Source organism: Bison bison, unplaced genomic scaffold (assembly GCF_000754665.1).
Source record: "Bison bison bison isolate TAMUID 2011002044 unplaced genomic scaffold, Bison_UMD1.0 scf7180017864471, whole genome shotgun sequence".
Classification (NCBI taxonomy): domain Eukaryota; kingdom Metazoa; phylum Chordata; class Mammalia; order Artiodactyla; family Bovidae; genus Bison; species Bison bison.
In genome coordinates, this window is record NW_011495032.1 from 38,509,409 (window position 1) to 38,521,496 (window position 12,088).

At 48.2% G+C, this 12,088-nt stretch overlaps 1 protein-coding gene across 1 annotated transcript in view; it reads right to left on the bottom strand.

The window, feature by feature from the left end:
* Nucleotides 1-1,136: 1,136 nt before the first annotated feature.
* Nucleotides 1,137-12,088, bottom strand: part of MARCH4 (membrane-associated ring finger (C3HC4) 4, E3 ubiquitin protein ligase) — a 115,685-nt gene continuing 104,733 nt past the window's right edge. The window contains exon 5 of the mRNA XM_010861160.1: nucleotides 1,137-2,959. Within this exon, the coding sequence (XP_010859462.1) occupies nucleotides 2,592-2,959 (368 nt within the window). The 3' untranslated portion in view covers nucleotides 1,137-2,591. The remainder of the gene's footprint in view (nucleotides 2,960-12,088) is intronic.

The following is a 12,088-nucleotide window of genomic DNA, read 5'->3' on the forward strand; positions in this document are numbered from 1 at the left end:
ATTAGATCATGCATGTCTGGACACATCTAAGTTTTTCACAAATATTTAATTAAACTGGATGTCCCATTCCTAGAGCACATGAAAAAACAGACACCTTCACTTTACATAAATTACTTGTATGGCTTTGTTGGTTTTCACCTGCATGTCTTCTTTGTATGTGTCCTTTGGTGTCTCATTAGTCATACATCTTTTCTAACCCTCTGGACTGTGAACTTCATCAGAGGAGGAAACTTCCTAAATCTGTGTGCATCCCACTGATGGCATTTCCTAACTGACTGCCCCAGCCCCCTAGGGAGGAGGACCAGATCAAGGTAGAGGGAAGGAAGGTCTTGTCTGAGCCCTAGTGATATGTCTGAGCCTTCTCTTGGGGTCCTGCCCTGGGAGCCGTTTTCTGATGGTTCAAAGGAAAACTGTCAGAAAACTGTTTGATTCCACTTATACAAGGTACCGAGAAGAGTCAAATTCATAGAGTCGGAAAATGTGTTGGTAGATCCCAGGGGTTGGGGGTGGGGAGGGGTGTGGAGGGAGAATGGGGTGTTTGAGTTTAGGAAGGTGGAAAATTCGGGAGATGGGTGACAGTAAGAATTGCACAACAATGTGAATGCACTTACTGCTAGTACTACATACTTAGTACTAAGTGCTTAGTACTTAGTACAGTTCAATATGGTCAAAACAGTATGCTTTATATTATGTGACTTTTACCACAATAAAAGCTTTTTTTAAAAAAAATAAAAAGGAAAACTGTCAAGAGAAGGAGGTCCTAACACGGCCCTCACCTGTGATTCTCTCAGCTTCTCTCAAATGACCTGATGGAGTGAAAAGTCCAAATCTCCTCCCAGCACTGCCTATCTCTGCTTCGGGGAGTCATAGGCAGAAAGCTGGGGAGTTGGTCCTCTGTGACTTGAAGGAACTTACCTGCTAGGAAGCCAAGAAGAGGCCAGGAGTCCCAGGGCTTCCCGTAGGTTCACACACACACACACACACACACTTGCCCCACGCCATCTGTACCATAAAGGAGGAACAATTCACTGTGGGGGAGAAGATTCTAGGGGTGAAGCAGACACAAGGGAGAGGGAAAGCATCATAGAGGGGACAGGACAGAGAAAGGAAAACTCACAGATGGAGAAGGACACTCGTGGTAGGGAAAGAAATTTTATTTTCAAGCTTTAAGAGAATAATACAAACAACAGAGAGTTTTAAAAAACCCTAAAAACTAGTTTAAAAAAGTACTTGACAGTGTCCCTTTAATACCCACGGATGACGCGGCCATTGTGCAATGACAAGGAGAAACTGCAGGTGACCACCCTGTGGCCTTCCCTGGCAGGGTCCCAGGACCAGCAGGTGGGCTCAAGGGACAGTGCTCCCTGCGAGGGTCCCTGGGCCCTCCTTGTTGCCTGGGAAGGACCAGGGAGCATGTAGCACAGAGGACTAGCCCAACTGCCCCTGGGGATGGGCCCCAACAGCAAGGATTACTAAGATGGGTCTCCGCTCCACTCCTTGGGGACACATCTGGCCAGCTTCCTTCCGTTCACTGTAGCAGCTCTCCTGGGAGGCCCTGGGCAGGATGTGCCCTGCCGTGGGTGGCCCTGGGGTCTCAGCACGTGCCAAACCAGGAGGGGCAGTGACACAGAGCGTGTCCCAGCCATGGGTGGGGTTGCGTGGTTGGGAAAATCACTCCTGGATTGACAGCTTGAAGGCTGAAGCCACAGCAGCAGGACTGTGCTTGAGCTACCCATGGGAAATCTGTACTTTAGTTGTGTGTGTGTGTGTGTGTGTGTGCGTATTTCCTGTAAACATCTTTGAGCCAAATCACCATAAAATAAAGTAACAAGGGCACAAAAAGACACCCAACTCCAAACCTAAGCCCTCTTTGAGCCCATCTGAATTGGGAGTTCCAGTTTGGAAGGTTTGGAGGGAGCAAGAAACCCCCCTCCCTCTGGCCATTCAGACCAGCATCTCCCTTCTTGCACCATTGTCCCCCCCAGGCCCTCGAGTCAGGAATCCTGCCCACCCAGGGGAGCCCAGGGGTTCACAAACACCATGTATCTCCTCCCTGCCAGCCCACACCCATCCCTCTCCCACCCGCCTCAACGGCCCCTGGAACACAGCCTAAGAGGAAACCAAAGCAAGCTCAGGGGTAAAACGGAGCAGGCCACAAGTGCTTTTGTTCCCACATGTGTGCCCGTGGGCCCCACCACCATCAGACACAAAGCTTCTCTCCCCGCACCCCCCGCCAGCCGCCACTTTGCCAGGGTGTTTCGCATGGCATGGGGGGTGGGGCACATGTGGGTGCATTGTGTTTTGTTAGACTGTCTGTATTGCACTTCGTTGTTGAGTTTGTCTTGGTTTTCCTCCCTCTTGTTGGAGAATGGAATCAACTCGCTGAAAATCACCCACTCACAGCACCAGCCTCCCTCCAGCGCCCTCAAGGCGCACCGCCCTCTGCCTGCCCTCTGGCCCCTGGGTGCCTCTCCACACCTGCTCCCCAGACGGCGGTGGCCTCGTGTCGGGGCGAGCCCTTCCCGGCCCATCCTCTTCTTGCTCTCTCTCTTGCACGTGCATGGTCACAGCTCCCTCGAAGGTCTCTCGGCTCACACCGTTGTGACCCTCATGACCAGCTCGCGGCTGCCGCCCTGCGGGGGCCGCTGTTCCTGAGGTCGCAAGTGACTCAAGATGTGCAGGATGGTGTAAGCACAGTGGTGATCGGACAGGGGGCCCGAGGGGTGGCCAGCCGCCCGGGCAGGGCCTTCCTCGGGGGCAGGGGTGCCCGCAGCCTCCTCTTCTGAGGTGGGGGCGTTGGCCTGGGTGGACGAGGGGGTCCGGGAGTTGGTCCTGCCTCCTGTCTTTTGCTCCTCCAGGTCTTTCGCCTTGTCATAGTTCAGCACTTTCCACTGCTGGTTGACAGCCTGCCACCGTTTGAAGATGCGGTACACAGAGGGTCCCTCATGGATGATGAGGCCTGGGCAGCAGGGAGAAGAAACAGAGGTGGGTAAGAGACAGCAAGTCACTGCCGGGAGGAACCAGCCTCCCTCTGTTTGTAAGTGGGTAGAGGTGTTGAGGGGCTTCCCTGGTAGCTCAGCTGGTAAAGAATCCGTCTGCAATGCAGGAGACCCTGGTTCGATTTCGGAGTTGGGAAGTTCCCCTGGAGAAGGGATAGGCTACCCCCTCCAGTATTCTTGGGCTTCCCTGGTGGCTCAGACGGTATAAAGAATCTGCCCGTAATGCAGGAGACCTAGGTTCGATCCCTGGTTTGGGAAAATCCCCTGGAGGAGGGCATGGCAACCCACTTCAGTATTCTTGCCTGGAGAATCCCCATGGACAGAGGACTCTGGTAGGCTATAGTCCATGAAGTCACAAAGAGTTGGACACAACTGAGCAGCTAAGCACAGAGGTGTTGGGTGAGATGACTTTATATTGGTTTGACTTGTTCTTTTCAAACCTGCCTCTCAGCTGTGGGCTGCATGGTAACCATCCCTGCATTTTTAGGCTCACTAGTCTTTGGAAGCAGGTAGAAAGTGGCCACTGGAGAAGGCAATGGCACCCCACTCCAGTACTCTTGCCTGGAAAATCCCATGGATGGAGGAGCCTGGTGGGCTACAGTCCATGGGGTCGCTAAGAGTCGGACACGACTGAGCGACTTCACTTTCACTCTTCACTTTCATGCATTGTAGAAGGAAATGGCAACCCACTCCAGTCTTCTTGCCTTGAGAATCCCAGGGACAGGGAAGCCTGGTTGGGCTGCTGTCTATGGGGTCGCACTGAGTCGGACACGACTGAAGTGACTTAGCAGCAGCAGCAGCAGCAGCAGGTGGCCACACCGAGTGCATGTCACAGCTGGGCACATACACATAGTCCTTGGCCCCACCCCTCCTACTTCTTGGCCTGAAAAAGTCCAAATTCATTGTCCATTGAGGCACAGTATTAATACAAATAGCTTTCCCTCCTGCGATCATGTGTGCGTGGCACCCAGCACTTAGCAGATAGATGTTCAATGAATCCTGTGCCTTCAAAGGTACCATGAAAGAAACCCTGTAGTAATTCCATACCTGCTGAATGTCCAAAATTCCACTGGCTCACTTTTGGCTATTTAACAAATAGCCCAGTGCTACTGAAATACACACCTTCCCTGGTGGCTCAGCAGTAAAGAACCCACCTGCCAATGCAGGAGACCCAGGTTCAATACCTGTGCCAGGAAGATCCCCTGGAGAAGGGAATGGCAACCCACTCCAGTATTCTTGGCTGGAAAATTCCATAGACAGAGGAGCCTCGTGAGCTATAGTCCATGGGGTTGCAAGAGTCTTAACATGACCTAGCGACTAAACAACTGAAATACGCACATAGCTGAGAGAGCTCTGGCCAAGGACAGTGTAGAGTCAGAAAAGAGCTGCACGGGGCAACCAGGAAACTAAACACAAATTGTGTGCCTTCTATCTACTAAGCACTAGGATAACAGTGAGCAGGGCAGGTAGAGTCCTGCCCTCAGAGAGCTGCCATTCTAGCAGATAGAGACACAGTAGATATGAAAACAAACCAGCAAGACTATTTCAGGCTCTGACATATATGGAGAAAAAACACACAGGCTTTGGCAGCAGAGCCTGTTTTCCCAGCAAGTAGGACAGGAAAGAAAGTGGGACATAATTATGGAGTCTGCAAAGGGAATGGTTACCACAGGGAATGGTTGGCCCAGGGAACCTAGACCAGGAAGGATGGAAGTAAGAACATGCAAGGGATAAGGAACATGAAAATTGAAAAGTAGAAAGTGATAGGGTCGATGTCACGAGGTCTCTATGAATTTGGAGAATTGCGAGTCGGTGAACTATAAGGATAGGGGGTGATGATCAGAGAGTGGGGTGTTCAGATTTTGAAGGGAGGTGGTTCTTGGTAATGATAAGCTCTATGGAGTGGCCACTTAAGCAAGGCTGAGGTGACCTGGAGGACAAGGTCTTATGGAATAAGATAAGGAATAATGAGGAAGCCAAGGAGTTGGGTAGATTAACTGCATCAGCCATCCTCAATGCTCTCAGACCAAATGCCCTCTTTGTATAACAAATATATATATATGTATGTTTATATAGTTTCTATAGATACAAAATATGGGGTGCTGAGTGTGTTGCAGCATGTGGGCTCTTCATTGCAGTGTGCAGGCTTTCTCTAGTTGCGGCACTCGGGGTCTTCTGTTGTGGAGCACAGACTTCTCGAACTGTAGCTTGAGGGCTTAGTTACCCCTCAGCATGTGGGATCTTTGTTTCCTGGCCAAGGATCGAACCCACATCTCTCGCACCAGAAGGCAAATTCTTAACTACTGGACCACCAAGGAAGTCCCTATAAAAATATATTTTAATATCCCCTTTTCTGTTCTGAAATGAAACTTATATAAGATAGCTAAGCTAGTATGGTTCCCTTTTTAAATTAATATAATGCCCTAACAGACTGTGTGAAGAAAAACAAAGGGCAAGTCATTTATAACAAGATAATACAAGTATCAATGTAAATGCTGGGGCACAACCACTTTAGAAAACAAACCAAACACCTCATACATTTGCAAGATATTCCCAGGGATTGATTAACACCTCTTTTGAGAACCACTGATCCCCAGAGATGCCAAGGACAGGACAGGTGGGAGGGAGTTTGGGAGCCAGGTGCAGGGGGCGTGAGGAGTGAATGAATCACAGCCACCAGCAGCATCAAGGGGAAAGGACTCTGGTATCTGGTGACATTCACTTCAGAGGGGCTGGAGCTTCTGAAAGATGAAGGAAGAGGAAGTCTGGAGGTGGTAACGGGGAGCAAGGAGGATACCGCCCCACCTCTGAGCCCCCAGGATACAGTGTATGAGAGACACGGCAGCCACTGCTTGAGACAGCCACACAAGAAATAATGTCCTCAGAAGACAGCTATATTACAAAATTAAAGGATGAGGAAGGGAACACTTGGAGGAGAGGTTGCCAATCGTGCACCATGAGGTCCAGAGGGCATGTGGAAGAGCTGAGAAGATGGGGATGAGCAAAACAGGAAAGGGATGGTTGTGCATATGGTGAAGGTGGTCAAGGAGGCCAGACCCACGTTGAGTGAGATGACTGGGAAGAAGGCACAGCGGGATTCAGTTGCAGTGCTGTATACTGAGGGATGCCAATATTTTGGCCACCTGATGCAAAGAGCTGACTCATTGGAAAAGACCCTGATGCTGGGGGAGATTTTCGGCAGGAGAAGAAGGAGGTGATAGAGGATGAGATGGTTGGATGGCTTCACTGACCCAATGGACATGAGTGTGAGCAAACTCCAGGAGATAGGGAAGGACAGGGAAGTCTGGCATGCTCCAATCCATGGGGTTGCAAAGAGTTGGACACAACTGAGTGACTGAACAACGACAAATCAAGAGGCAACTGGTCTGGTCCCTGCAGGGAAGAGCTGACTCATAGGCGTAAACAGCAGTGAGTCACTCCAGCAACTCCATGTCAAGCAAAGTGACTGAATGGGAACATCTCAAAGCCTCTTCAACCTCTAACACGCTGTGATTCTAGGAGACAAGACAGCCACCCAACTGCTACTCTTTCCTCTAGGAAGGGCTCCAATAGCTCCTGAAAATGTACTTTGTGCAACAGGTCTTCAAAGGTTCATAAAAGGAGATATTTACCCTGTAGCTCAGTTGTTTCTAATCCTCTGGATCACGGACCCCTTTGAGGATTGGTGAAAGCTAGGACCAAATTCCTGGGGGAAAAAACATCAGACACAGGGAACTGTCTGTATGATTTTAGGGGGTTCATAAATTTCCTCTGGACCACCAGGGGATCCCTTGATCTCCTGCCTGGTTCTAGACAAGTAGACTTCCTCTCTGCCCAGTTCCCCACCCTCTCCCAGCATGCTAACTCTCATCACTTCCTTCAACCTTGTGAATTCATGCTTGTGTACCCTTGGCACTGCAGTGTTCATGGGTTCATTCACTCCACAAGTCTTGTTTGAACACTGCTGTGCTCTTTCCCCTAGATTGTAAGCCCCTCAAGGACAGGGGTCAGATATGGTTGAGGCTTGGGCAGCGGATATGGTATTGAGAGCCTCATGAAGCCTTGGTGATGACAGAGGACATAGGGGCCTCTGGGAAGGGAAATCAGGATCTTTTTTTAAAGACCCAAACTCACTCTTTCCAACAAGAGTCGCTCTCCTTGATTCTTAATTAGTTCTTGATCAGACAGTTTTACCCTGATTGAAGAGGGTGGCTTAAATTTTGGGTCTGAATGCTACCTCCTAATTATCTGTCTAGTGTTCAGGAAGTAATTAAACCATTTTAATGGATAGGTGGCTGAAGGGAAGGAAGGTGCACCTGTTTTTGTAGATAATGCTTATTTGGCAATAGTTGGAAAAGCACAAACTACCTCATTCACATCCACTCCCTAGCGCACTCTCTCTCTCTCTGCTTCCTGCTCTACAAATTACCTATTGATTCCCTGAGCAGCAGAGTTTTTTGTTTTCTTTTTTTTTAATGAGGGAAAGTGGGTGGGGCTCATCTGAGAGGGACAGGTGAAGTGGGCAAAGCTGAAGATATGGGAGAGAAAGAAGATGAATGGGGAAATGGATGGAGGGAAAGAGAGACTAAAATTAGAATAGGAGGGAAGAAGGCTATTGGGGAATAGAGGCAGAGAAGTAGTAGAAAAACAAAACGGAAAATTCTAATGAATGGCAATATCAGAAACTCAATACGTTTGGTTTTTCTTTCTTTAACAAAACAGAAATTTACTGTCTCATAGTTCTGAAGGCTTGAAGTCCAAAGTAAAGGTGCTTAGCAGGCCTCTGGAATCTGTGGGCGTGAATACATTTGTTCTTTTCTTACACTGTTGGAGTACAGTCGCTCTACAGTGTTCTGTTAGTTTCTGCAGTACAGCAAAGTGAATCAGGTGTATGTTTTCATCTGTCTCGTCTTTTTCAGATTTCCTTCCCATTTAGGTCACCACAGAGCGCTGAGAGGAGTTCCCTGGGCTACACAGGAGGTACTCATTAGTTATCTGTTTTATACATATTATCAGTAGTGTGTATATGTCAGTCTCCCAATTCATCCCACCTCCTTCCCTCTTTGGTATCCATATGCTTGTTCTCTATGTCTGTGTGTCTATTTCTGCTTTGCAAAGAAGATCCTCTATAACATTTTTCTAGATTCCATATATATATATATGTTAATACACAATATTTTTCTCTTTCTGACTTACTTCAGTCTGTATGACAGGTCCATTCATGTCTCTTGCAAATGTGTTTTGACTGAGTCCCTTTCTGGGGTTTTTCATTTTATTTGTCTAGTAACCACCTAACAAGGTGCCCGACCCTGGGCGGTTCTCTATAGACACAGCTCTAGAAGAATTCCTGCCTTCATCTTTCTAACGTCTCTCCGTCTTTCAGGGATCCTCTTCTTGTAGGCTCTGTAGGATGTCAGAACCCTTTGTTTGTTGCCATCTCTCTCCCCCAGCCTCCAGGTGAAATTGGGCCTTTGCTCAGCCCATGAGGATGGAATAGAAAGTGGCCATGTGAGTAGGTGGTCCTGCCTGTGTGGTTCCCTTGCCCTAACTCACAGTGCTATCAGGAAGCTCTCCCTGACCTAGAATCTCAGTCTTCAAGTGATGAATTTTGGCCCTTGGTTCTCGCTGTGTCCACAGCAGTGAGATACAGCTTAATTCTGCTTAGTATTATTTCCTGAGTACCGACTGTGTGCTTCTGTGAGCACTTCTCTGAGCAAGCACTTCTGCTCACTTCTGTGAGCAACCCAAGAAATTGGGTTCCCATGATGTACAGAATTAACAGGCTAAGGCCAGCTGAGAAGTATGTAGAGAAGAGCTCTGGCCCCTTCAGTGACACCGATCCCACTTGCCACCCTCGCCTCTTCTCTTGCTAGTATCCTAGTTTAAGTGGCATAAAGGTTGCAGACAACTTTACAATGGTGTGGTGCGTGCGTGCTCAGTCGTATCTGACTCTTTGAAACCCCATGAACTGCAGCTCACCAGGCTCCTCTATCCATGGGATTTCCCAGGCAAGAATAGTGTTGTGGGTTGCCATTTTCTTCTGCAGGGGATCTCCCTGACCCAGGGATCGAACCTGCATCTCCTACATGTGCAGGTGGATTGTTACCACTGCACCTCCTGGGAAGCCCCCAAATCAGGGAGCTTATGAAGACAGATTCCCGGGCACTACCCTCAGGTAATGCTGATGTTTTAGATGTGGCCACCCTTGAGCAGCACTGCCCAGAACATGGTCCTTATCCTGGCATACTGCGTCATGGAAGCCTTTGAATTATGATCAAACAAAGAACCAAAAGTAATTTTAAAAACACTCAATTTCCAGATATGACAGACACAGAAGCTAAGGCAACTGAAGAAATGGATACTTCCTCTCCAAGACCCAAAGGTGTTTGGGTCCCACAGTTTAGAGTCAACTCATGGATGAACATGAATTGAACATTAAGAGTATCTGCCACTTCCTAGCCTTGTCTCTTGATCTAAGTTAATTCCTCTTTCTGAGCCCCAGTTTTCCCATCAGGGAGTGGGGCTGCTATCCCCTTCCTAATAGGATTGTTATGATACTGAATGAGGTGATGAATCCTTTGCTCTGATGCCTGCTGTGTGCCAGGCACACATTTACACTCGATACCACACGATTTTGATTGTTTTGGGGAAATTGCAGAACAGAAAAAGTCCACTCTTATCTCCTCCCTCTTCCTCCTACTCCTTTATTGCCAACCCCATTCCCTGCCACAAGCACCTGTTCTTCTGTCTCCTAACTGTCCTTCCCAACCCTCGGTCTGAGTCATTGTTTATAGATGAATAACACGCTAGACCTGAAAGGAGCTCTGTAAACCAGTTGATTCTTCACGTGTCCCAAAAATCCTTGCACTGGTATGACTGAGAGGTCCATTTCTGGAAGTGTTCGTGAAGTTATGCCCTAAGAGACTATAGACTTCTTTCATGAGTTTTTGGGAGGCTTAGCACTCTTCTCTCTGAACAAATACTAAAAGGACCACACATCTCCACCACTCTGGGTGGCGATGGTGGAAGTCAGGTGATGATGGTGATGGTGATGAAAGTCAATATTTATTGAATGCTTATTAGGTCCTATCATTAAAAGGGCTTTGCAAATAGGGTCAACTTATCACACAAACCCAGTGAAGAAGGTGATGTTATCTCCACTTTACAAAACAGGAAGCTGAGGTCAGAGAGCCCTTTGCACTCAGGTGGAGCCAGGTGCCTGGCAATGAATGTGAGCATGAGTCAAGTCAAGATTTAAGAAATGGGTACAGAAGGGAAAAGTGTGTGTGTGTGCACGTGTGTTTGCCTTACCATGCTCTCTTGTATTTTCTATCAGCCAGAGATAGAAGATTCAAAAGCCTAGAGAACTGTGGAGCCACAAGATGGAAGGTTCTTGGGTCTCTGAATCACTGTATGGAGGAGAAACCCGCACCCCGCCGGCCACCCACAACTCACAGGAACTACTATTGGGTTGAAACACTGAATTTGGAAGCTTACTTTTCTATTTGCTGGAGTTACAATACCTTTGGGGCATGTTAGGGGCCATAGACAAAGGCAGTTGTGGCTCAACGGCACACTTCATATGGTTCCCAAAATATATGCGCTGGCCTGAGCATCCACGCTGTTTACCAGATTGCAACTATTTCTAGTCAAAACCTGTCATCAATGAACAGACTTGCCACTTCTGAATGTGTTCCAAAAACTGTGCGGCAGGCACTGAAGGCAGTTCCTAATAGGCGTTCCTAAAATATTTTAGCCCTGTCAGCACGACTGGAATAACTGAATTGCCTCCCAACGGGTCTTCTTTGAGGGGGACAGTGCTCGTTTGGTGTGTCTGCTTCTAAATCATGGTCTTCATCCTCTGCACATCCAGCAGCTCAGGTGTGGAGAAAGGTTGCCAGGCACAGGAAGTGGGGGTGGGGTGAAAGGGAGGTGCTTAAGGAAAAAGGCGAAGATTACAAGTTAAGAGTTAATCCAAGCCAACAAGCACCTCCGGTATAGCGCATGGAACTCTGCTCAGTGTCATGTGGCAGTCTGAATGGGAGGGGAGTTTGGGGGAGAATACTCAGTTGCTCATTCGTGTCCGACTCTTTGTGACTCCATGTACTGTAGCCCATCAGGCCCCTCTGTCCATGGAATTCTCCAAGAAAGAATACTGGAGTGGGTAGCCATTCCCTCCTCCTGGGGGTCTTCCCGACCCAGGGATGGAAACCGAGTCTCCTGAGTTGTCTCCTGCATTGGCAGGCAGATTCTTTACTGCTGAGCCACCTGGGAAGCTCTTGATGGAGAATGGATATATGTATATGTATGGCTGAGTCTCCTTGCTGTTCACTTGAAACTATCACAACATTGTTTGTTAATTGGCTATTCAGTTCAGTTCAGTTCAGTCGCTCAGTCGTGTCTGACTCTTTGTGACCCCATGAATCGCAGCACGCCAGGCCTCCCTGTCCATCACCAACTCCTGGAGCTCACCCAAACTCATGTCCATCAAATCAGTGATGCCATCCAGCCATCTCATCCTCTGTCGTCCCCTTCTCCTCCTGCCCCCAACCCTCCCAGCATCAGAGTCTTTTCCAATGAGTCAACTCTTGGCATGAGATGGCCAAAATATTGGAGTTTCAGCTTTAGCATCAGTCCTTCCAATGAACACCCAGGACTGATCTCCTTTAGAATGGACTGGTTGGATCTCCTTGTAGTCCAAGGGACTCTCAAGAGTCTTCTCCAACACCACAGTGCAAAAGCATCGATTCTTCGGCGCTCAGCCTTCTTCACAGTCCAACTCTCACATCCATACATGACCACTGGAAAAACCATAGCTTTGACTAGACGGACCTTTGTTGGCAAAGTAATGTCTCTGCTTTTGAATATGCTATCTAGGTTGGTCATAACTTTCCTTCCAAGGAGTAAGCGTCTTTTAATTTCATGGCTGCAGTCACCATCTGCAGTGATTTTGGAGACCCCAAAAATAAAGTCTGACACTGTTTCCACTGTTTCCCCATCTATTTGCCATGAAGTGATGGGACCAGATGCCATGATCTTTGTTTTCTGAATGTTGAGCTTTAAGCCAACTTTTTCACTCTCCTCTTTCA